Source organism: Hypanus sabinus, chromosome 13 (genome assembly GCF_030144855.1).
Source record: "Hypanus sabinus isolate sHypSab1 chromosome 13, sHypSab1.hap1, whole genome shotgun sequence".
In the NCBI taxonomy this organism is placed as follows: domain Eukaryota; kingdom Metazoa; phylum Chordata; class Chondrichthyes; order Myliobatiformes; family Dasyatidae; genus Hypanus; species Hypanus sabinus.
Window position 1 is genome coordinate 90,145,223 of NC_082718.1, and position 25,564 is coordinate 90,170,786.

Sequence of the window (25,564 nt, forward strand, 5' to 3'; positions counted from 1 at the left end):
TGTTTCAAAGCTTTGGAAACTTAAGTAGAAGATTATGCCTCTCTGATCCCTGTAATTTCTTTCGAGTACTTTATTGCACCAGATACCATTTCTTCACATAAGACTTGTCTGAAACCCTTCAAAAACTTTCTTCGAGACTTCAGACACCTAACAGTTTAAACCACTCTTGCTCATCATTCTCCCTTGTCTGTTTCCTCCAGTTTGCTTAGCTCATGCTGTTTTATATTTCAAAAATAATGTACTGAAATTGCAGCTTCAAATACACCGTCTCTTATCCTGCCTGATTTTCTCAGTGTCACAGAGCATCCCTGCACTGTACAGGATTGGTGGATGAGCTGTTTTATGAAGACAGAAATTATTACACCATGGAAAATATGAATACTAAATTATTGCTTAAACAACAGGTGTACTTTGAGTTACAGAGGAGAATCCTGTTTGGTGTGCATTGGCACATTGGAAGCAGTGGAGAATCTTCACGTAAGAGCTGAAATTGGTTCTGTGATATAAAGCAGAAAATGTTAATCCAAGTATAAAAGTTTCAGAGGAGTCTATTTGTATCTTCTTTTGGTTTTCACTCTTTAAAGTGCAGGTATTTTATAAACGCAATGGTTTTTCTTAAAGCTGTCAACTGATTTTGGGTTACGGCTACCACAAGCTTCTCATTGGAACTTCACAGATAATGCACATTTCTATTCATACTGACAATAATTGAAGCTCAACACTCCACACAAAATTGTTGTGGAACATTTCCAAATCAACTTGGCACATGTTGCACAAGTACACTGAGTTTCTTGCTGTTTAAAGGGACACCATTGACACTCAATACCCAGTTTTACAGCTTCAGTACTGAATGCAGGCCTATTAGGCAATTTCCAAAGCCCACATAGTGTAATTAAGCTTTATCTTGCACTTTAACTGCTAAGGCACCAAGTCAATAGCTAGTCACACAGAAGAGGTCTGGAACCTCATGGCTGAAGCCATGTGCCCCTCTGCCTATCACCCAATCACACTTCAGAGACACCACAACCTCAATGGACCTGGTGAGAAATATATTTGCTAGCTCAGGTCTTCCAAAGTGGCCATCATGGGGATATGTGTGACTGGGTGTCTCATTTTATTCTGCAAATTATTCAAAGCAGGCATGAAAAAAAAATCACAACTGTGGATGGTGGAAATCTTACAGGGATTGTAACCCCCAAAACAATCTTTCTCGTTCACAGGATCTCCTGACTTAAGGTCTAGCTTTCCTTATCTTTTTTTTATTGCTTGGCCACTGGCACTGTCAGAGGGATGGTTCTGGTGTTCAAAGGCTACTGTACACTTCCTTGGCTCCTCACAGCAGTGCACTCTCCAGCTACAGTAGCTGAGTGCCATCTCCAGGCCAAAACAATTGGAAAGCACCATGGTCCATCAGCAAGTCCACAAGTTGTCTTAACGCACCAAAAATGAAAAAGGCATCAAGTACATATTGACAGCACACCAACTTAATTTGTAAATATACATTACCCTTTCATAGATGCTATTTGATGTGCTACGTGGGGCAATTTCAGTTTTTATTACTGTTTTTTCTTCAAGTATATGCATTTGCAAATATGATTTAAATTAGGTTACCATAAACATACGTAAATTATTTTGGGTACATTTTCTGGAGTTTATGCTGTGATACTGAGACAAACCTGTAGTCTAGGGTGGTGTATGTATTGATCAACTGTAGAGGACCGACTCTGCCCCTCAGCTTTTACAATCTTTGATCAATACTCCATTCACAGTCTGACCAGCATCCTTAATAGTTGTACCAAACTTTTATACTCTGTATTGCTTGTAATAATTACCAACATTTCACTAACTTTGTATGACAACCTATTGCATTTCTTGCAATCATCCTAGGTGCCTTTGCATGATTTATAAACCATTACAAACAATAATATGCTTTTCTCTTGTTGCCCCTTTCTTTTTCCATATGCTTTCCCCTTTCTCTATTCCTCCATTCTTCATTCTGGTTCCCTTCTCATATCCTCATCCATCACCTCCTGATGTTGCCCCCTTCCCTTTCTTTCCTGGTTACTGTCCTCTCCCATCAGACTCCTTTCCACCTAACACTTTCCAGCTTCTTACTGGTTTCTGAGCAAGGGGAAAGGGACGAAATAAGGAGCTGGGAGCTTCTACCATCTTGTACTTCCCCTCTCCACCCTTTTATTCTGGCTGGTGCTCCTTCCCACCCCCACCTTCTTAATCTGACTTTCGCTCTTTTCCTTTCCAGTCCTGATGCAGGATTTAAGCCCAAAGTGTTGACTATTTATTGCCCTTCATAGATTTTGCCTGATGTGCTGAGTTCCTCCAGCATTGTGCTGTGTGTTTCTCAATATTCCCAGCACCTCCAGAATCTCATGTTTGTATTTTTTGATTTTTTCCTTCCATAGGGTAACCTTATAATTTCCCACCTGATAACTCTGTATGCCAACCTCTTGCCTACTCAACCTATTGTAGTTCCTTGTACTCACCTCAGTGTTGGCACGTGGCCAAGTGGTTAAGTGATCTGAAGGTCACTAGTTTGAGCCTTGGCTGAGGCTGCATGTGTGTCCTTGAGCAAGGCACTTAACCACACACTGGTCTGCGACAACACTGGTGTCAAGCTGTATGAATCCTAATGCCCTTCCCCTGGACAACATTGGTGGCGTGGAGAGGGGAGACTTGCAGTTTGGGCAACTGTCGGTCTTCCATTAAAAAAAAACCTTGCCCAGGCTTACACCCTGGAAACTTCCCAAGGCACAAATCCATGGTCTATCGAGACTAATGGAGGTCTACACACTCACCTCACAACTCGTTAGAATGCCTATCTGCATCATCAGCAAATTGGACTAGGGTATGCTTGGTCCCTCATCCATTTCACCCGGTTCACTAACAGTCTGTGAACATAGCACTGGGGTACCTCATAGTTACTGATCATTAACTTAAAATGGTCTGTTTATTCTGATTGTTTGCTGTCCTAAACTGCCCTTCACCTACCGCAAGCGCTTTTAAAGTGCGTTCTGTTGTGAACCCAAAATTAAGTGAAACCTCTGCCATTTCCTATTATTAGTTCCCCAGCCTCATCTTCCAAAGGACTAGTGCTCGTTTCAGCTACTCTTTTTATATTCACCCCTAAAAGTTCTTAACATCTGTTTTTTTTTGTCATGTTTGATCATTTCCTCACATTCACTTAACTTTTGCTTCTATGTAATTCGTTTAGAATTGGTGATGGGACTCCCACTATACACTACCAATCTGGATAGGAAGGCAGGGTGTATGATTGGTAAGTTTGTAGCTGATATGAGAGTTGATGATACAGAGATAGACGTTCTAACGAGTTGTGAGGTGAACACAAAGATAAGAGGCTGTGCATACAGGTGAGAAATTATGACATTACCCCTCTATGGAAGGAAAAAAATCAAAAAGCAAAGTCCAAGTATCCCATAAGATAGTAAAGAGTGCATGCAGGATACCAGCTTTCATTAGCCAGAGCACGAAGGTCCTGGTAGAACATAATGAAATATTGGTTTTTTTTTTGCTGTGTCCAGTTCTGATCTCCACACAACAGGAACGGAGTGATTGCACTGGAGAGGGTGCAGATGAGATCCACTAAGTGGCTGTTTGGAATGGAGTGTTTCATTTCTGAGGAAAGATCAGATAGACTGGATGCAATATATCCAAAATGCTGGTCAGGTAGCATCTAGAACCATAGATCACTACAGCACAGAAAACAGGCCATTCAGCCCCTCTAATTTGTGCTGAAACTTTACTCTGCTAGTCCCACTGACCTGCACCCAATCCATGTGTCTATCCAATCAGTTTAAAACTTAAATTAATACATAATCGACATTTGGACCGCGACGTCAGGACTGAAGTTGTGTTTTTCTCGGAGCAAGTGAGGCTGAAGGAAGAATCTGACTGAGGTGATACATAGATCACGAGGTCACAGACAAGGAGGGTGATAGTAGGAAACTTTTCCCCCACAACTGAGGTGGGAAAGCACAGTCTGTGAAAGAGAAAGAATGTTTTGAGGGTTACAGTCAGATTTCCAACATCTGCAGTTTTTTTTCTGTCATGCCTGCCTTGAGTAATTTGCAGTGAGGAAGAAGAATGAGAGAGTAGTCCAGTCACACACATGACGGCCACTTTAGCTTCAGGGTAAGAGGGAAAATGTTTAGATGGGACCTGAGGAAGAATTTCTTCACCCAGAGGATAGCTGCAGTCTGGAACCATTGTACTGATGATGAAAACAAGCACCTGAAGACACAGAGGGCAAAGGACCGGAAGCTGGTAATGTTATGGGTAACTGGTGGTCGGCAGGGGCCCGATGGACCGAATGGTAGCCGGGAAAGAAGTTTATCGGTGTACGCAGAGGCTCGAAAACCGGGCTTACGGGCGCAGTGGGGCTGCTCGCGGTCACCGTTCTCCCAACATCAGTCATCGGCCTCCAGGGAAAGGAATGAAGGTCCTTTAAACAAATGTTGAACCGCTCGCTGTACCGCGGCAGAGTTTTATTGACGACAGCGGCCTGGAGTTTGGAATACAACCCTCTGCGGGGGGAAAAACGTCCACCTTTCGAGTCCAGCTCAACTCGGCGTAATTTCTAGGGTCGTATTTCACACACAAAAAAAATCAGAACTCAACACAATATCGTTTCTATAAGTAGCCAGGATCTCGTTATAGGGCTTCGCCATCCGCTCGTTTTGGTTTAGAACTTCATCCAAATCAGTAGGTGGCACTGATGTAGAAAGTGTAAATGCTTCTCGGTGTAACGCGCAAACGACACCAAGAACATAAAACGCTGTTTTTTTATTTTCTGTGTGAATATATATTATGATGAATAAGATTTATTTTGGAACAAGAGGCACAAGGTTAGGTACTTGGCGAGGTTTGAAGCAGTCGGTGGTGGACGCGAGTCTAGCGGGTCGGAAAGAACAAAACCGGAGGCGCCTGCTGGATACGGTCCCGGTGCGTGAAATTACCTCGCGATACATCAGCCTCGCTGGAGGCGAAGGGAAAAACAACATAATTCCTAGGCTTCAGTCAGGAAAAGCGGAAGGAAACGGTTAGTGTTCGGGAAAAGCGTGAGCAGTACAGTATTTGGGTCAAAGTGCATCTGAAAATCCAAAAGTGTGGAATATATATTGAAACCCCTTGTGAGTGAGCATAGTCCGCTTTCGATCTCTGCGTGTGCTTTATTCGCATTTTTGGACTCTTGTCTTCTCGTGACCGGCGAAAATTACTAAATGGGCTGTTTTTAGTGCGAGGTAACATTTCGGAGTTTCACAGCGCGGGACTAACACGGTCCTGGCTGGGTTCAGATAAACGGCCCTGACTCTTAAAAGCTGTTTTTGACAGGCAGAGTTGGCTCCGCTCGGTCACATGATCCTGAGAGCTTCCCCGCAACAGTAGCACCGGTGAGTCGTTTAATTCGCCCCTAATTAGTGCAGAGGGCAGTTCATAATGAAGGATTACTGCACCGTTGCTGAGATATTACCTGGTGCCCTACCTTTCAATCAGCTTCGCCGCAGGGTGACGGTCTTTGCCCGTGTACTAGTTGTGTGAAATTGCTGTGGTCACATTTCCTGCAAGACGAGAGCTCCGTGAACTTTTTTTTTCAGAAGTTGGACTCCTTTACAGCCAGGTTTCAGCGTTCTGGTGGCTAATCTGGAATGACAAGTCTATTGGTGTCCCTCTGAGGCCAACCAAGAACAAGCTGGGTTGTACCCGGCGTGGCAGTCCGCTGGTATCCCGAAGGTAGTGTTGTATCAGGCTTGTGGTTGTAATCAGGGCGTGTTATTGGTTGCATATTTGAGTCACTAAACCAGCAATTTCTGTTCCCCAAAAGCTATCTGATGCATTTCCTTACAGTTGAAGCCAAAGTGGAATTGGCTGCGTTATCTCAGACAACGGCTGACGGTTATTTTTAAACGCGTCCCTGTTATTTTGGAGTTAAATACTTCCCAGTTTAAGATGTGGTTTTAACCTCTTTTATTACAGATTTAAGTCGTTTTTGGCAAACTTAGAAACTATGAAGTGGGCAGCACCTGTTGACTGCAGATGTTTTAGTTAAAATTAAATAATGTTCATTATTGCTTCCTCTGTCTCTGTGCTCTGTAATCTGTACGTACACCTGAACGTTTAGCTTGTCTCGGGAGGCAGGCTCTCAAATCTTGAAGCATTTTATCTGCTTGTTTTATAGGACTGAAGTTATTGTCATCATATTTTTTGATCAATGGCAAGAATCTTAAGATACTTCACCACTGTGGGCGATGACTACCAGAAATGGCAAGCCGAAGATGAGTGTAATGAAGATGCCGATGAAGAAAGTGTTCCTTCCAAATTCAGTTCTCTCAGGGATGTTCTTAAGTGGCTTTTTAACTCCAAGAAGTTCCAGGTACTACTTGCATTTAACCACAAGGATTGAGAATTAGAAGTACAGGAGTTTTACTGATCTTGAATCCTTTTAAGTTTATCCTTAACTGATCTTAAAATATACAGTCTTAGGGTTGCAGAAATATTGTGTGCTGTTCAATAAATGCACACAAATAGTAACAGGATTATGGAATAACCTACAGTGGTTTGGTTGCCTAGCAATGCATTAATTACAACATTGGTTTACACTACATTTGTGTCTTTATCAGCTTGTCTCTAATTTGGATAGAAGGAAAAATTCTTTTTGAGCCCCTTGTATTAACTGTAGCCCACAGTTCTTTAAAACCTAGAAAGTGAGATTTAAGCCATTTCATGAAGCTTGCCTAAACCAGGAGGCAAATTGCACAAGCTGCTATAATTCAAGGGCTCTTCATCCTTCCCCTTAGTATATGAAACCTGACGCACATTGAATACGTAGTGCCTTTGTCAAATTTAATAAAAATTGATTGTAGGATTGATTTTGATATCATTGAATTTATTTACTTATTGAGCACACACACACACACACACCTACCTAATCAGGGGAATATCTACAATGATCAGTTAACTTACCAACCAATACACCTTTGGACTGTGGAAGAAAACGGAGAACACACGAACTCCTTCCAGGCAGCAGTGGGAATTGAACCCTGGTCGCCTGTGCCAACCACACTTGTGCTGCCCATTGGCTGATCTAATGTTACTTGCTGGCCTGACCTGGCATTATCGTTGCAGATGTGGAGCTGGGAGATGGAAAGATTAAAGAAGCAATGTGATATTTGAAAGCATTTTTAATTCTGTAGAAAATGAAGTTTGAAATGTGTTTCCAAACTAGCAAATATAGTGAAGATTTACTGTCCTTAAATGATTTGGCCAAAAGTAGAATTGAAGTCAGCAATATTTAATGTAATGGAAAGGTCAGCTGTAGCATGCAGTTGGTCAGAGTTGAGCAACCTCAGTGCACACTAGAGTATGATATTGGATAAAAGACTGCTTTTTTTGACTAGGAAAAGATTTTTATCTTTGGTTTATTTGCTTCATCAGGAAATTAAAGTAGCGAGACTGATTCCAAGGCGCTTTGAATTATTTATCTGATGGCGACTGACTTTTTTTCCAATACAGTTTTGTTCTTGTATTGCCCTATTCATTGTGCATTACACAAGCATTCTGAAAACTAATGGCTATGAAACAGGAAATCAAAGCTGCCAACAGTTATATGATTTATTTCACACCAGCAAGCTTTCTATAAATCTGGAAAATGATTAGTTTACAAAATCTGCAGATGCTGGAAATCCAAGCAACGCACGCACACAATGCTAGAGGAATTCAGCAGGTCAGGCAACATCTATGGAAAAGAGTAAACAGTCGACATTTTGGGGCTGATGAAGGGTCTCAGCCTAAAACGTCGACTGTATTCTTTTCCATGGATGCTGCCTGGCCTGCTGAGTTCCTCCAGCATTTTGTATTACTTTGATTTCCAGCATCTGCAAATATTTCTTGTTTAGCTGTCAGTAACGTCCATTCATTTTAATTTTCATTCACAAATAAGGGGAACAAATAAAACAAAATCCATTTTTAATGGTAGTCAGGTCTAATATTAATTACTATTTTAAATGTCTATTTTTAAAATGCTGGAATAAATGTCGGACTCTGTCAAAGGAATCAATCTGACCTTTGTTACCTGTCCTTTTCTACAAATGGAGTGTGGGTCATTCATGCCATTTAATACATGGAAAGAGTAGAGTTTGTCAGATATATTTCATTGTTCCCAAGCTGCAGATTTTTGTATATGGAGAATATTTTAATAGAATAAGCAAGAAAGTGGCAAAAGAAATACAATGTTGGAAAATGCATGGTCATGCACTTTGGTAGAAGAAATAAATGTGCAGACTAGTTTCTAAGTGGGGAGAAAAAAATTTAAGAAAAAGATACGAAGGGACTTCGAAGTCCTCACGCAGAATACCCTGAAGTTTAATTTGCAGGTTGAGTCGGTGGTGAGGAAGGCAAATGCAATGTTAGCATTCATTTCAAGAGGTCTAGAATATAAGAGTAGTAGGGATGTGATGCTGAGGCTTTATACAGCACTGGTGAGGCCTCACTTTGAGTGATGTGAACAGTTTTGGGCTGCTTTTCTAAGAAAGAATGTGCTAACATTGGAGAGGGTTCAGAGGAGGTTCACAAGGATGATTCTGGGAATGAAAGGGTTATCATGTGAGGAACGTTTGGCTCTGGGCCTGCACTTGCTGGACTCTTAATTAAGAGCAGGTATCTCATTGGAACCTTTTGAATGTTGAAAGGCCTAGACAGAGTAGATGTGGAAAGGATGTTTCCCACGGTGGGGGGGGGGGGTGTCCAGGGCAAGAAGGCACAGCCTCAGGGTAGAGGGGTGTTTATTTAAAACAGTGATGCATAGAAATTTCTTTAGAGGGTGGTGAATTTGTGGAATTTGTTTCCACAGGCAGCTGTGGAGGCCAAGTTGTTGGATGTACTTAAGGCAGAGTTTGATAGGTTCTTGATTGGCCACAGCATAAAAGGTTATGGGGAGTAGGTCGAGGAGTGGGGCTTGGGAGGGGAAGGGGGGAAGAATCAGCATGAATTAATGGCAGAGCAGACTCGATGGGCCAAATGGCCTAATTCTGCTCCTATATCTTTCGGACTGGTTTTTCTATTGAGCTAATTATTCTGTCGCATTACCGGTTATGATCGGCTAAATGCATTTGAAAAGTCTCAATTCAATAAAATTTTGAGTAAGTTTGCAGTCCAAGGAAGCTATTAAATATTACAATCAACTTTCCATTTAATATTTTATTATATAGCTTCTGGACCAACCATTGCTCTGAGCAGGAAATTTTTACACCACCTGAAAACTCCACAGCACTTTATGCGTACTTTTTTTGTAATATCCACATCAAACAAATACCAGCCACAACTTGTAACATAAATAAACGATGTTGGGCAGTCAAAACAACTGACAGGCACAACAGCAAATGTAAAATGTTTTGACGAGATGGCGCTGGCATTCAGCAGGTTGGTGGTTTATTACGAGTGAGCTATTTGCTTCCATTCTGTGTTTACTATTACAATTTGTAACAGTGTTGTAACTTGAAACACTGGCAATGTAAGCACATTGAAGCTCTAAAATGTTTCAAAGTAAAGGTCGTGGTATGTTTATTATTTAGAAAATGTATGGATTATATTTATTAATACATAATTAATTACAGGGTATTTCACAATTATATTAGCATAATTTAAAAGTTATATTAACATCATACAAAAGAAAATTCCAGTTATGCAGCAGCAATGGCTATGTGCATAGGAGCATTTCAGTTGTTGCATGACTGCACCCACACAGTTTCGAGGGAAGGGTGATTACCATCATAGAGGAGGCTCTTTAGTCTGTTGAGTGGTAGCTGTCTGTACAACTACATTAGTCTACTTCATTCCCATGCTCTTCCCCCATAGCCCCGCAAATTGTATTCTCTCAAGCACCTGTCCAATTATGACCTTTTGTATGGTTCTGACTTGCTCTGATCTAACACTTGCCAGGACTCACATCCATCCAAAAGCCTGGTGTCCAGAATTGGATAAAATATTATACTAGTTCTTCTCTCTCTGTGGAGTGTGTTTCATTGAATGTAGTAGTAGGCAGCCGTCGACCCCAGGGTATCATGGGTTTGCGCCTCTGGTAGTCTCTGTCCTCTCCAGGGTGCAAGCCTGGCCAGGAAGATTTGAAGAACTGGCTGTTGCCCATGCAGTGGGCTCCCACTCTTCATGTCACTGATGTCGTCCAAGGGAATGGCAAGCGCCGATACAGCTTGACACCAGTGTCGTTGCAGGGGTTGCCAGAGTGAAATTGCAAACAACAAACAACATCAAACTACCTTGGGTACCCGTACCCTGGCTCCATAGTTCTTCCTCGGTGTTCACTCCCGAAGCCTTTCCAACAGGGTGGGTATGGCTGCAAGGCTGCGGTGGTTTAAAATCAGAGTTTTCCTTCTCCTATGCAGGCTGCCATCCAAGGCTGAAGCAACTGGTTTTGAGGCACCAGTGTCCACCTTTGCCCCTTCTCCTGTCAGCAGAAACAGTTCTGCCGGGCCTAGTAGCTAAGCCACATGTGAAGGCCAAGAGTTGGACTTGGTTGTCAGAGGCTGTTAGAGACACACACCATTTGGAGCACTTTATAGGTAGTGGGAGTTTATCCCCACCACCAGCCCCAGCTATGACAACCTTAGGAATCAAAGTATTCAAGCACAAGGTTGACAGGATTTTGGAGAAATGTAGGGTTAAAGGGATTAGGCAGGACAGGAGTTGAGGCCTGACTCCATGAATGATGTTGCTCTGCCTGAAGTGAGGCATAGCTGCCTCAAGCTTCTATTTCTTAAGTACTAGGTAAGCTGTAGTTCAAAATCCATTTTGAAATAAAAAAATGTTTACATTTTAATCCGTGTGCTCTAATTCATTAATGTTTTTCTGTTTTAACCAATAAAATCCATTATGAAGTTGTACATCTCTTAAATCTCCCCCCTGCTGCCTTTCCTCCATTGAGAGCAAGTGAACCCCCTCTGTTTAGAGCAGGAGTTCCCAACATGGGATCCACAGCATAAAAGTTCAAGACCTCTGGTTTAGAGTTAAAAACAAAACTCCTCCTCCCCAGAACAATTCCAGGAAGTCTTTTTCTGAAACTCTCCAAACTGTGGCAACTAGAATTCTACATGGTGCTTCAGTTGTGGCAAATGAATTTGTTATACACTAGGCTGCATTGAAATTATTTGCTTGTGTGAAGTTAACACCCAGTATTTTGTGAAGGTTCTTTGCAAACTCAGTTAAGCCTTGTGATACAATAACAGAAGATATGTAATTAATTTTATTTCTCAAATGTTGAACATTAATGTAATTTTACTACCTCAATAACAGTAATATTAAAGATCAATGTAGTTGGTACTAGAAGAGATTTAAATGGCCTTCAACCAATTAAACTTTCAAATGATGGCCATGTTTTGTAGCCAACACTATTTTTTGAATAATATTTTTTAAAAATAGTAAGCTGCCTCATCACTAAAGAACTTCTAAAAAATTAAGATGGAGCTAAATTTGGCCATCTGTGTACCCACTATTTAATTTCTACTATTAGCTGCTAGCAGTGAAATGTTAATTATTTCTGAAATGAAATTAATGCTTTAGAAATGTGGAAGTGAATAACCAGAGAAGACCAAGCTTGCTGAACCATTTTTTAAAAAAAGATTGTGTGCTACAGTCCACCTTCTGTTTTATTTTCCCATATCCATTAATTCTGTTAGTAACTATTTTTGAAATCTCTGCCTTGAATATATTTGGTGTTTCTTAAATTAGTCAATGATTAAAAATGGTGAAGGTTGTAGAGAAAGGAATTGGAATCAAATTTATCACTAATATTGATTTTCTTAAAAATTATTTCTAAAGCAAACTTCCGTTTCCAGGCAGCCAAAGTTGATTACATTGAACTTGAGCGGGGAAGTTAAAAGCCTGCTTTGAATAGGATTAGCTCAAACAGTGTGTAATGGTCATGTTTGCTTTACCTGTATTTCAATTTTGATTTTTTTTTAAAATAAACAGATTGCCATTGTGTGTTTGGTCATTTTGGATGCCCTGTTCGTGCTTTGTGAGTTGCTAATGGATTTATCTATTGTTAAGGCAGACAAGGAGAAAATAGCCCCCCAGGTATGATTAGATAAATTTTTATATATATATCTGATTTGCACAGTAATGCCTTGCATTTATAAACCATTGAAGCACATAATAGAGGAAAAAGCTGAAGGATAGAACCTCATTGAGTATCAGCTATCATGTCAGAGAGGCAGCTGTTCAGAATTAATGGGGACAACATTCTGACTTATCATCACCCTTTTGTGTACTTACTGCCCATTACGCTGCGGGTGTTTGGGGCAGCGAGGAAGGTCCAATGCCTCTGGCGGTGTTCAGGGCTTCCTTCATCGTGTCAATAGCTTCCTCTTGGGTTTCGCCACCGTCAGTCATGCACGGCCCGGGTAGAGACTTGTGAATACCACCACTCTCTGATGTAGAATGATTCTTCATTACTGTTTTGTTTTGCCAGTCAGGGTTGTTGGAGCTGAGCTGAGCCCCCGAACCTGGAGGACTGGTGGATCATTTTGAGTCTGACCTCTACCCTTTGACTTGTTTGGCATGGGTGACCCCACCAAAACAAGCTACATTGTTATTTTTTTTTTACTCAAGATGTTTATATTGGCATTTGATTTCAACCCTCTTGCCTTTCCACAGTTGAATCTAATGAAAACCATTTCAGAAGTCTGAATGATTGAGTTTGAAAAAGCACGTTGCTGCCATCATCAATACTTCAGGCTCCACTTCTCAAATTAATTTATCTCAAAGGCGTCACTGTGTTCTGTTTAAATTCTATTGCTACTAAAATTTTCACTGTCTTTTATCTTGAGGTCACTATAAATTCAAAAAAAGTCTTCAATCTATTTAAAAAATAATCCCAATCCCTTGTCAAATTTGTCCATTCTAGTCTCCACTTTCAACTAGTGCAGTAAATTCCTTATAATTTTTTTTTTGCCTGATTGAGGAATATGGAGCCAAAGAAAGTCAAAAGAAATTATTTGTATAAAATATATGCTGAAAAATAATTTTCATTATTGCTGTTGTCCCCCGTGTGGTCTAGTACGTGGATCTAAACTCTGCAGCCTTGAAAATCAATATGCTGTTGATTTGCAAGTTTGAGTTGTAGAGCATGACAGCACTGAAACAAGCCTTTTGGCTCATCTAGTCTGTGCTGAACTATTACTCTGCCTAGTCCCATCGACCTGTAGCAGGACTATAGCCCTTTATACCCTTGCCATCCACGTATTTATCCAAACTTTTCTTAAATGTTGACATCAAACCCGCATCCACCACTTGTGCTGGCAGCTTGTTCCACACTCCCTCCACCCTCTGAGTGAGGAAGTGCCCTCTCATATGCCCCTTAAACATTTTATCTTTCACCTTTAACCCATGACCTCTAGTTCTAGTCTTACCCATCCTCAGTGGAAAAGGCCTCTTTCCACTCTTTACCTCTGTTAAATCTCCCCCCTCCCATTCCCCTATGCTCCAGGGGATAAAGTCCTAACCTAGTCAACCTATCCTGCGACAGGTCCTCAAGTCATAGCTTCTTTTAGTGTTTAGATGCCACTCGCTATATTAAGATCTTGCTAATGTAGACTGTGCCACAAAGAACTGATGCATCTGTATATTTACTCATGGGAAATGAACAAACTGGTGATTATTTGTTGTGTCAGTGGATTGTCAAGGTCATTACTAAATAAAAAGGTCCGAAGGTTCATTTATTATCAAAGTGTATAGAACTCTGAGATTCGTCTTCTCCAGATAGCCATGAACCAAAGCATGGAAGTCATTAAAAGAAAAGCAAATCTTGCAAACAGCAGCACGATTATCAACTCCCCACCCCACGCAAAAGAACTAACAAATCGCACCAAACAGCAGCAAGAACATCAGACCCCCATCCCCCTCACTCACACAAAAAGATTTGCAAGTCACGCCAGATGGCAACAAGAAAGCACAGAAAATAATGTGCGTTGTAAAGATTGTATAATGAAATGACTGCCTGTAGGACAATCTGCCTTTTTTTTTGCTCCAAATCAGTATTCTTTTATTTAATTGCTTTGTTGCTGTGGATTTAATAATGTTCTGTCTTTTACAGGTGTTTCACTACCTGAGTATTACTATTCTGATCATCTTTATTCTGGAGTTAGCTGGGAAACTGTATGCCTTCCGCTTAGAATTTTTCTGGCACAAATTTGAAGTTCTGGATGGTGTCATAGTAATTGTATCATTCGTTCTTGATATCGTCTACATTTCCCGGGAAGATGCTTTTGATGGTCTGGGCTTGCTCATACTACTGCGACTATGGAGAGTGGCAAGAATAATAAATGGTACATTTTATTATAGAGTATCTTTAAATGTAGTGAAGAGGTGGGGAAATGGATCTCTTTGTTATAAATATTTTTGCTTGGCATAGGCTGCAGAATACAGCCATTCAGCCCATTGTCTGCTCTGCCATTCCATCGTGGCTGATTTATTATCCCTCTCAACCCTATTCTCCAGCCATCTCCACGTAACCTTTGACTCCCTTACTAATCAAGAGCCAATCTCTGCTTTAAATATACCCAATGACTTGGCCTCCAGAGCTGTCTATGGTAATAAGTTCCATTTGATACACCAGCCTCTGGGTAAAGTTCCTCCATCTCTGTTCCAAAGGAATGTCAATGTATTCTGAGATTATGCCCTCTAGTCCTAGACTCCCCCACTGTTGGAAACAACTTCTCCATGCCCACTCTATTTAGGCCTTTCAATATTCAATAGGTTTCATTGAGATCCTCCCTCGTTCTCCTAAACTCCAGAGAGTACAGGTCCTGAACCGACATGTGCTCCTTGTATGTTAACTCTTTCGTTCTTGGGATAATTGTCCTAAACCTCCTCTGGACCCTCTCCCATGCCAGTACATTCTTTCCTAGATAAGGGGTCCAAAACTGCTGACAATACTTCCGAGTGTGGTCTGACCAATGCTTTAAAGCTTCAACAATACATCCTTGCTTTTGTATTCTAATCCTCTTGACACTATATAAAATAATGTAATTTGAATAATGAATAATTTTTTGCTTACTAAATGTATTTTTAAAAACTTCATAATTGAAAATTACATTTTTAAATGTAAAATCAGGATGTGTATTAGCTGCTGTTAGGTTTGTTATAAATTCTAACTTTCTTGAGGCTTGTGCCTGAAATTTTAATGTCCTAAAGGAATGTCCTAAAGATTGTTCAAGCTGAGGCTTTTATGTGGTGCCTCCAATCATCACAACTCTTCATGAGAAGATTGCAAAGAGAGTAAAGTTAACATTTTCAAGCTGACCAAATGGAGTCGGGTCAATTTTGTAAATTACCTGTATTGCAGGGAGGTTGTTATAATTGCTGCCTACTGGGATTATATCGTATTGGATATGGCTTCTAAAATTTAAGGACAACTGACTATTGTGTGAATTTCATAATTATCTCTCATTTCTTGTTGTAAAGGGATCTTTCTGGCTATGAAGTCACGGCAAAAGAAGAAAGAAATTGAACTGAAACGAGCCAACAGCAATCTCAGTCAGAAAGTGGGTGAGCTGCAGAGTCAGTGCACTGAACTGGTAAGAGCACCCACCTTGAAGAAAGGTATTCATTTTTAAATGACTAGATTTTAAATGGTCATTCCTTTTGCAGACACAAGAAGTTGAGAGACTTCGTCGACTGCTCCAGGAACACAGAATAAACTACCAGATCAACGAAGAAACTTCTTTAAAGGTGTATTAAATGAAGACTGCAATAAGAATAGCAGATGAAATTACTTTGTAACAGTATCTTGCAGATTATCAACCGAGACTTCCCAGTTTTCCAAAAAAACCAAATGACCACAAATTGTTAATTAACCTTGTATTTCAAAATAAACCAAAGACTTGGCAGCGACAGTTTTATTTAATTTGTAGTATTATCAAACAATCTATGTTGACTAGCGGTCTGTTCTTTACAATGCCAGTGTGTTATTTCAATAGAGTCGGCATTTAGAGCACAGAAGTGGCAAATGTTCAGCTCAATTTGTTTTGCCAACTATGAAGCCAATGCACACACAAACCCATACCCCTGTATTCCTTTCCTAACCAAGTATCTGTCCTAATGCCTTTATAATTGTATCTGCCTCTTTCACATCCTCCTTGTCGCCACTATAACTAAAATGACAATTTATTTAAAGGGCTATTTTTATTTCAATAACAAGTGATTTGCACTTTGATTTGATTTGGAGTCAAATGTCCTATTTTCCCTTTGGTACTTCTGGTAAATTACCAGATGTGACTAAATTTCTGTCCCTGTAAATAGGGATGTGTGCTCTCTGCAAAGAATGACTCATCCAAGTGCCTTAAAGATGCAATTCCTTCTAGGGGAATAATTATCACAGCAGTAATCATCCTCTGGTATTTCATGTGTAACCTTGAGATAGTGGAATTAATTGCAAGTCATTGCACCCACAACTGGATATTATTGAGCAGATCTAGACTTGTATCTACACTTTCTCAGCAATGTGGCTCAGTTATATATTTGCAGTTTCCATGATGGACTTTAAAGCCCCAAACTGATTTTAAGCTTTCAAAACAGTCAAAATTTTTAAAGAGAGTGTAATTTAGACTCCCTCAGTATATTCACTTGGAAAATCGGTGCCTTTTTCAGGTGTGTGAAATCCGTCTGTGTACTTTCTCCTTTGGACTCTTGATGAAGTTTGTTTTCTCAACACTTTGCAGAAAGGGAAGGTGAAGAGCAGATGTAGAACTTTGCTTTCCATTTGAAGAGTTGCATCCCTTTGTTTAGAAAATATACTGCTTTCTAGTGAATGGGTTTCAAAACTAGGCCATTTCAATACTGAATAGCAATCAGTCTGTAATTATTGACTAGTGATAAGGCTTATATACAACATTGCAAAATAAATGACATGCCACCTGTATTTAAATATAATTACATACTCTTTCATCAATTTGTCATAATTCATAGTGAATATTCAACTGAAAATTTCTGAATTCTAATAAATTCAGTAAGTTTAATTAATGTGCTTTCAGGTTCATTGTTTAATGTTAATTTTGCAAATATTGTGGAAATTAGCATTATAAGATTCACTTCAAGTAGATTGTCATACATTGATCTATAAAGTGTCTTATCCTTCAGAATATATACACATTTTTTTAAAAATTGGGAATAGTAAACTGCTGTTTATCCAATATATAGGAAGTAAAATTCTCAGATAAACAGCAAACATCTTAGAGAATATTAAGCCTTTGACTTGTTGATGTGCCAATAAGGTAGCCAGGATATAGTGGAAAAAGTTGCACCAATTTTGGCTCAGGAAAATGTGGCCCAAGTGATGTGTGTCTATGTTAGACTGAATTGCTTTTATGAAAACTAGCTCAAAATGTGAATTTTGTTTCAAGTGCTATGCAAAATAAGCATGTAAAAATAAAAAAAATGTTTATTTACTTAAGAACTACAGACTGATTAGCAGCAACATTTTTTGAATATTTGCCATCTATGGTCATTCATTTTCTGTATTTTACATTAACTGTTTAGTCTTATAATAGAATTGCCATGTAAAATATTATTTAAAAATATGTAGCTTGGTGATTTATTTTAAAGGGTTATACATAGAACATTGTGTACTGTACAACATTTTTGCAATTCTTTTTCAGCACCCTATTTTCCCCATCCATTACAGACAGCTGAAAGTATACTTTATAGGTTCTCCCTAGGTAATGACAGGGTTCCGTTCCTAAGCACCCCAAACAGTGAGAAACAGCTACAGAGTTCCTACAGGGCAGAAGATGATCTGCCCCATAGGAATGGATAGTCTAGAAAAGCATCTTAAATCCAGTTTTGCCATTCTAATGATAAAGTTGCTGTTAATGAATTTAGCCCAAGCCTATTTCAGGCTCATGATATTCTTTAAAAGATTTTACTGCAGATGGTGTGTTAAATGCTAATGATAGTTTTAAAAAGGACACCAGGTGATGTGCCTTAAGTAGAACCTGTAAAAGGACATGGAAGTGTTAAACAGAATTGTTCTTTTTGGGTTCAATATGTCAAAATTCCAACTCATTCAAGAATAACCACAGCAGCTGATAAAGGCATTCCCCAAACACACTTGTATGTAGGGCTCAATATACAAAGCATTCATAAAGTGGGGAGGATCTGTATGTACACTTAAAGAACCTGCTGGGACGCCCTCCAACGATCACAGAAGGGAAAGAGAACATACCCATGATATTAATGCAAGTCAACATCGATGATGGCCGATGATGGTTCCATTGAGGAACTGAAGAAGACTAAATATGTACTCAAACAGGGCAGGAGTGCTGGACCAGATGGGATACCACCAGATGTCCTGAAGAACTGCGACCTGGACGACATCTTGCTGGACATATGTAATACGGCACTGATGAAAGGTGACAAACCAGAACAGTGGTCACTCTCAAACATTATCCTGTCCCCAAGTCTGGATCCCTCAGCTTGACCTGCATCTTAGCAAAGCTATACAATTGGATGATCTTGAACAGGATTCACACCACCATTGACCCTGAGCTAAGATTCAATCAGAATGGTTTTCGGCAGAAGTGCACAACAGTAATGCAAATACTTGCTCTCTGTAGAATCATCAAGGAAGTCAAGAACAACAACCTACCAGCCATGCTTACCTTCTTCGATTTTCACAAAGCTTTTGACTCCATTCACCGAGGTAAAACGTTGAAGATCCTGAAAGCTTACGGAGTGCCAGACCATCTACTGAGAGCAATAGAGTCCAGCTACATCAAGACCATGGCGAAAGTTGTATCACCAGACGGAGAAACAGCAGTGTTCGAGCTCCTAGCTGGTGTGCTGCAAGGAGACACTCTGGCACCCTATATCTTCATAATCGTCCTTGATTACGCTCTACATCAAGCTACCAAAGATCATGACAAACTTGGTTTTACCATAAAACCAGGACGAACCAAAAGGGTCAGACCAGCTATGCTCACAGATCTCGGTTTTGCAGACGACACAGTCCTGCTCTCTGACCAGATGGAGGAAGCACAGCATCTACTGACAAAAGTGCAACAAAGTTGGACTTCAGCTAAGTGCTAAAAAGACGAGTACACGGCGTTCAACTGCGACAAAATTACTCTCAAGACCGTAAAGAATGATACCATTAAGGAAGTCTTAGACTACAAATATCTTGAGTCAAGAATGATGAGTTCGGAGAAGGACTTACTGATACGGAAGGCGCTGGCGTGGAAGGCTATGAACTACATGAAGGAAATATGGAGGTCGAATATGACCAGACGACTCAAAAAGAGGATCTTCATAGCAGTCATAGTCCATTCTCATGTACGGTTGTGAGACATGGACACTCACCAAGACCATGCGAAAGTCACTAGATGGTTGCTATACATGAATGCTCTGGATGGCGCTTAATGTGAGTTGGCAACAGCACATGACGAACGTTGAGCTCTATGACGACCTACCGATGCTCACTACTAAAATCGAGGCGAGAAGACTGCAACTAGCAGGGCACTGTCTATGCCACCCTGAGCTACCTGCCAGCCTAGTCATCACATGGGAGCCCAAGCATGGGAGCATAGTCTTGGCACCCTCCCAAGACTATGGTCAACACGCTCCTAGAAGATAGCGGCGCAGCTAATGTAGATAAACTAAACACACTGATGAGGGAGAAGGAGTGGAGAGTCTGTCATTGTGCCTGACGCCGGCCCCCTAGGCCTGAGTCGATGTAAGAAAGAAGAAGAAAGAAGGATCTGTATAGTTTCAACGTGCATAAATAATAAATAAGGCTTAATTCCCTTTCTATGTGAAGCTTTTATTTTTTTAAGAAAGCAAAAATATTGGTACCAGCCCAAGTAATAAAACACATTACCTTTAGCATTTAAATTAAGTATAGAATACAGATGTTACAAATTTGGAGATGATCAATGGGACAGATGGCATTCTGGGGATAGAAATGGTTTTTCAGGTTTGCAGCCCTTTATCAGAACCAAACAATGAGAAAACCAGTTTTAAGCAGCAAAAAAAGTGATACACGGAGAAAACAAAGGGAATGTCTGTGTATAAGGACATGGGTTGTCTAGATGCCACAATACTTTTGCAGAAATTATATTTATACATGAATGAGAATGAAGAATGAATAAAGCCAGGAATATGCTGAAACTGACAGCAAGAACTCAGCAGATGTGCAAAATGTTTTTTTCTCTTCAAAAATGCTGCCTTAACTGATAGATTTTACTGGCAATCTTTTGGCTTCAGATATATTTGATGCACTTGTTTCCTTCTCTGAGTTGTAACAGATCTGTTTCTTCATTGGTTCAGTTCTGATGCAGTGTAACTGACTTAGCATGTTAGGTCTTTCGCTCCCTCCACAGAATGCAGCCTGACCTGCTGAATATTTCCATCTGTCTTCAGTGCAAATGTATTTCAGTCATCTAAATAAACTTAATTGTACTGTAAATGCAGTCCATTGAGAAATTTATGCTGAAGCAGGTATTCATATGTACAGTTGAAATAAAAGCAAATGACTATCTGCAGAACAGTATTTGAGAAAATTGCAATTCATAGTTTAACACCATTATAAATCAGTACATCTACTGTAAGTTACTATACATAGCAGTTATTATTTAAACAATTTCATGGTACAGTTTCATTATAACTCCAGATCCACACAAAAAAACTAGTTGAGAGTATTTCATACAAAAGGAAAGAAAAAATCATAAGGTAAATTGATATAAAGCATTGGTTTGCTTTTGTATCCAGGTTGGGCAGATGTAGACACATCTGTAAACTTAACTGAGGTAGAGATGTATAAATTTGTTGCAGTTTTCAAAGATCTCTAGAGAAAGAAAGCAAAAATTAATTGCAATTGTGCAGTGTAAAATTAAATCTGTAAAAAAATTTGGCAATTTGAATTACAAAAATCATGAAATTGGCTGTTATTCATGATTGTCACAAGTCTTACTCTAACTTTAAAACAACTAGATTTAGTCAACTGAAAGGTTTTGAACCAAGTGGTGCAAACCTCCATATAGATGCTATTTCCAAGAACTTCTGTCCTATCTGTTATCAACTTCCAAGATCACTGGGTTTTTTGCTAAACAGATTGTCACTTAAGTTCAAAATACTCTGCAGATGCTGTGGTTAAAGCAACACGTGCAACACTCTGGAGGAACTCAGCAGGTCGGGCAGCATCCGTGGAAGCAAACAGTCAACATTTCGGGTCGAGACCCTTCATCAGGACAGAAGAGGGAGGGGGCAGGGGCCCTATAAAGAAGGTGGGAAGGAGAAGGCTGGTAGGTGCCAGGTGAAAAACCAATAAGAGGAAAGAGCACGGGGTGGGGAAGGGAAAGCAGGGAGGGGATAGGCAGGAAAAGTGAAGAAAGAATGTAAGGGAAAAGCACTATGGGTAGTAGAAGGCGGCGGAATCATGAGAGGGGTGATAGGCAGCTGGAGGAGGAGGCAGAGTGAAACTGGGATGGGGGAAGGGAGAGGGAGGGAATTACCAGAAGTTGGAGAATTTAATGTTCATGCCAAGGGGCTGGAGACTACCTAGACGGTATATGAGGTGTTGCTCCTCCAACCTGAGTTTGGCCTCGTCATGGCAGTAGGGGAGGCTATGTCTGGACATATCCGAATGGGAATGTGAAGCAGAGTTGAAGTGGGTGGCAAGTTCACATTCCCATTTGGATACGTCTATACATGGCCTCTTCTATTGCCATGACGAAGCCAAACTCAGGTTGGAGGAGCAACACCTCATATACCGTCTGTGTATCCTCCAGCCCCTTGGCATGAACATTGAATTCTCCAACTTCCAGTAATTCCCTCCCTCTCCCTTCCCCCATCCCAGTTTCACTCTGACTCCTCCTCCTCCAGCTGCCTATCACCTCTCTCATGATTCTGCCTTCTACTACACAGTGCTTTCCCCTTACATTCCTTCTTCACCTTTCCTGCCTATCCCTTCCCTGCTTTCCTTCCCCCACCCCTTGATCTTTCCTCTTATTGGTTTTTCACCTGGCACCTTCTACCCTCCCCCCACCTTCTTTATAGGGCCCCTGCCCCCTCCCTCTTCAGTCCTGACGAAGGGTCTTGGCCCGAAACGTTGACTGCTCGTTTCTATGGATGCTGCCCGATCTGCTGAGTACCTCCAGTGTGTTGTAAGTGTTGCTTGTCACTTAAGTTCCTTGCTCACTACAACACAAATCCCAGATAATGTCACTGACTTGAATATCATACATGTCAATCAGTTCTCTGAACCTCAGGAAAATGTTTCTGAAGCAATACTGTGGACTTTATTTCCTTCTGTTACCAAACAGTTGATTTAGCACTTACTGTAATTTATCAACCCAAGTTCCCGAGATTAAAACATTATGGAATCCAGTTTTCTCACAATTTGTTGAATTGTTGACTTCATTCTATTATGCTGAAAAAAGCATATTTATTTTCTTTTGGTTCATAATCTCTCCATAAAATAAACATAAAACATTATTTGGTAATCATAACCTTTTCAGGTCAAAGCAGAAATGAGCACTTTCAAAACATTAAGGTACTGTGATTTTTCAATATTGATGTGAATACAAGGACAGCAAAGATAAAAAAAAAACATGAAGTGAAGTCGAGATGGGATGCATTGAAAATCATGAACAGTTTATGTTGATAATGAGGCTGAATCAATTCAGAAAATCTAAAGAAGAAATGGGGGCAAGAGGCTACTTGGCTGTTTCAGACTGTCATACAATTAAAAAAAATGGCTTATTGTCTACCTCAAACTCTATTTTCCCAGCTGAACCTGATTTCTTTAAATATGAAAACAATTAATCTTTGTGTTGAGTGCAAATAACTGAGCCTCCACAGCCCTCTGTGTTAGAGAATCCCACTGATTCACTGCCCTCTGCATGCTTGCATTTGTGGGGGAGGGGACGTGCGGAGAGAAAAATTCTATTGAATTTTGAACTAAATATCCTACCCCTTATTTTGAGAATTAGTTAGTTCTAGACTCACTAGTCAAGTAAGATATCCATCCCATTTCTATCATGTTCAAGCTGCAAAGAATTTTCTACTGTTCAGTGAGATCACCACTCATTTTTCTAAATCCTACAGAATAAAACCCATCCTCTTTAATTTCTCCCCTTATAATAAAGCTAGCATCCCACTAACTGGTCTAGTGAATCTTCAATACATACTTTTATATTTTAAGGTATGAAAACTTAAAACTGTGCTCAATGATCCAGGTATGGTCTTCAGGTAATTGTAATTAGCTGTTTTTACTCTTTTATTCAAATCCTTTGGACTGAAGGTTATCATTTGCCACCTTAGCTACTTGCCTAATCAACATGTCAGCTTTCATCTGGATGTCTTTAAACATAAGTTCCTAATTTCAAAAATTATACTCAGTATTTCCATGTTGTCTTCTGGTGGATTAATTTCTGCCCCCCCCCCCACCCCCATTGGATTCCAACTGCCAGATTGCTGTCCACACACTCAACTCATTCATCTTTCCTTGCAGCCTCTGTGCTTCCTCATAAACTAACATTTATTTTCGTGCTGTTAGCACACTTCACGATGTTATAGTTAATCCCTTCAACCAAATTGTTGGTATACAGTAGATTGTCAATAGTTGGGTTCTTACACACAAGATCTTGTAATACCCCCACTACCTGCAGCCTATGAACGTGGGAAGGACTTTTTTCACTTCTACTTATTACCATCTGCTAACCAACTTTCAATATATGCAGTTATGTCAGCCCTGGGTCCCATGCTCTGTAACCTTGTTCATCATCATCCTGTGTACTCTTTCAACAAAATCCAACTATCTAGTGTACTAGATATCTTCAAAGTACTCCAATAGTTATAAATGTTATACAAGGATGATGTTTTTTCTGTCAATCAATAAATTCTAATTTTCAAATGTTATGCCTTGAGATGATGATACATTGTTATTGGTTTAGAACTATTTTTTCTTTCAAGAAAACTTACTACTTACCAAAATGCATGTTTCTCTGATTGTCTGTGTGACTTCTACAATTTTAGCTTGTGGGTTTATTAAGGAACCATATTTTGTCCACTTTACCTCCAGCATTAAAGATTCAGGAACTTCACAACCACATCTCTGTAAGAAGATGGTGCTTCAGTTATTTTGCTGGTTGGAACAAGCAATGAAATCATGCAAATTGTCAACCTATAAAAATATTAGAAAATGACATATCAAAACCCTGTGTAATAGTTGTACAGCAGGGAAACATGCCAATTATGATGCCCCATCCAACCTAGTTCCATTTGTCACTGTTTGGCCCTTAACATTCTAAATCCTTCCAATCTATGTACCTGTCTCCCTGTCTTTTAAAAGCTGTTATTTGTACCTGTCTCAACTACTTTCTCTGGCAGCTCATTCAACATAGATACCACCTTTTGTGTTTTTTTAAAATGTTGCCCCTCAAGTTCTTTTTAAATCTTTCTCCTCTCACCTTAAACCTATACCCTCTGGTTCTTGATACCCTAATTCTGGGGGATCAAGTCCACTCAATCTATGTTCCTATGTCCTCAGCCTCCTGCACTCCAAGAAATAAAGTCTAAGTCTGTTCAACCTCTCCCTAACTCAGTTCCTCAATTCCTGGCAGCAGCCTTGTAAATCTTTTCTGCACTCTTCCCAGTTTAATAACATCTTTCCTGTAGAAGAGCAACTAAAACTGAACACATTACTCTATGTGGTCTCTCCAGTGTCCTGCTCAATTGCACCATAATCTCCCAATGCCATTACTTCTGAAGGCCAGTGTGCCAAAAGCTGCTTTCGTCACCCTGTCCACTTTCTAGGAATCACGTATTTGTAGTCCAGAATCCTTTGTTCTGCAATACCTCCAGGGCTCTGCTGTTCATTGTGAAAGTCCTACTTGTTTTTGACTTTCCCAAATGCAATATGCATTAACCATGTTGGCTACATTCTTGTCCAAATTGTTAATTTGGATGACAAATGATAATGGGCTCAGTATTGAACCCTGAGGTACACCACTAGTCACAGGTCTCCAGTTTCAGAAACAACCCACTATTATCATCTTGCTGTGATTTCTAACAACCAGCCAACTGTGTATCCAATTAGCCAGCTCTCCCTGGATCTTCTGTGACCTAATCTTTTATTAAAGTGAAGTCATGTTTTAACAACTGCCAAACAGCTTCCATGCACCAAAAGCAAACACTGAGTCTCATAGAGTCTCTTTCCTTCAAATTTAAAGTATTGAATCACTTTTTAAATGTATCTTTAAGCTCAATCTTCCTTGCTTTTATTTGGCTTTACAACCAGATATGATTAAATATTCCAACTAATGCTTGCTGATTTTTAAAACCTGTCTAACTCAGAGTCAGAGTCATACAGCATGTAAACATCAGGTTCTTATTGGCCCAACTTATCACATGACTAGGATGGCCCATCTAAGCTAATCCCATCTGCTAGCATTTGGCTCAACTTTTTAAACCTTTCTAACCTATGTACCTCTCCAACATCTTGTTGCAAAAAGTATATGTGATTAAT

The 25,564-nt window shown here is 40.0% G+C and overlaps 2 protein-coding genes across 9 annotated transcripts in view; one reads left to right on the forward strand and one right to left on the reverse strand.

Annotated features, from left to right (window-relative positions):
- Window positions 1–4,279: 4,279 nt before the first annotated feature.
- Window positions 4,280–16,874, forward strand: hvcn1 (hydrogen voltage-gated channel 1). 5 transcript variants are annotated; one of them, XM_059988161.1, is made up of 6 exons: window positions 4,280–4,299; window positions 6,212–6,406; window positions 12,016–12,120; window positions 14,138–14,369; window positions 15,508–15,620; window positions 15,694–16,874. In XM_059988161.1, the coding sequence occupies exons 2-6, from the start codon at window positions 6,245–6,247 to the stop codon at window positions 15,781–15,783; spliced, it is 702 nt and encodes a 233-aa protein (XP_059844144.1). In that variant the 5' UTR covers window positions 4,280–4,299; window positions 6,212–6,244; the 3' UTR covers window positions 15,784–16,874. The 5 variants fall into 5 exon arrangements, with proteins under 5 accessions (XP_059844144.1, XP_059844140.1, XP_059844142.1 ...); XM_059988157.1 differs by lacking the exon at window positions 4,280–4,299 and adding an exon at window positions 4,574–5,074; XM_059988159.1 differs by lacking the exon at window positions 4,280–4,299 and adding an exon at window positions 5,088–5,165.
- A 198-nt stretch (window positions 16,875–17,072) lies between these two features.
- The window catches only part of tctn1 (tectonic family member 1), a 48,169-nt gene continuing 39,677 nt past the window's right edge, over window positions 17,073–25,564 (reverse strand). The window contains exons 13-15 of one of the 4 annotated variants that reach the window (XM_059988150.1): window positions 24,026–24,151; window positions 22,375–22,465; window positions 20,746–20,881 (exon numbers count right to left, since the gene is read on the reverse strand). In XM_059988150.1, the coding sequence (XP_059844133.1) occupies window positions 22,403–22,465; window positions 24,026–24,151 (189 nt within the window). In that variant the 3' untranslated portion in view covers window positions 20,746–20,881; window positions 22,375–22,402. Of the gene's footprint in view, window positions 20,882–22,374; window positions 22,466–24,025; window positions 24,221–25,564 lie in introns of those variants that run through there. The other 3 variants (XM_059988151.1, XM_059988149.1, XM_059988152.1) reach the window with 3 other exon arrangements.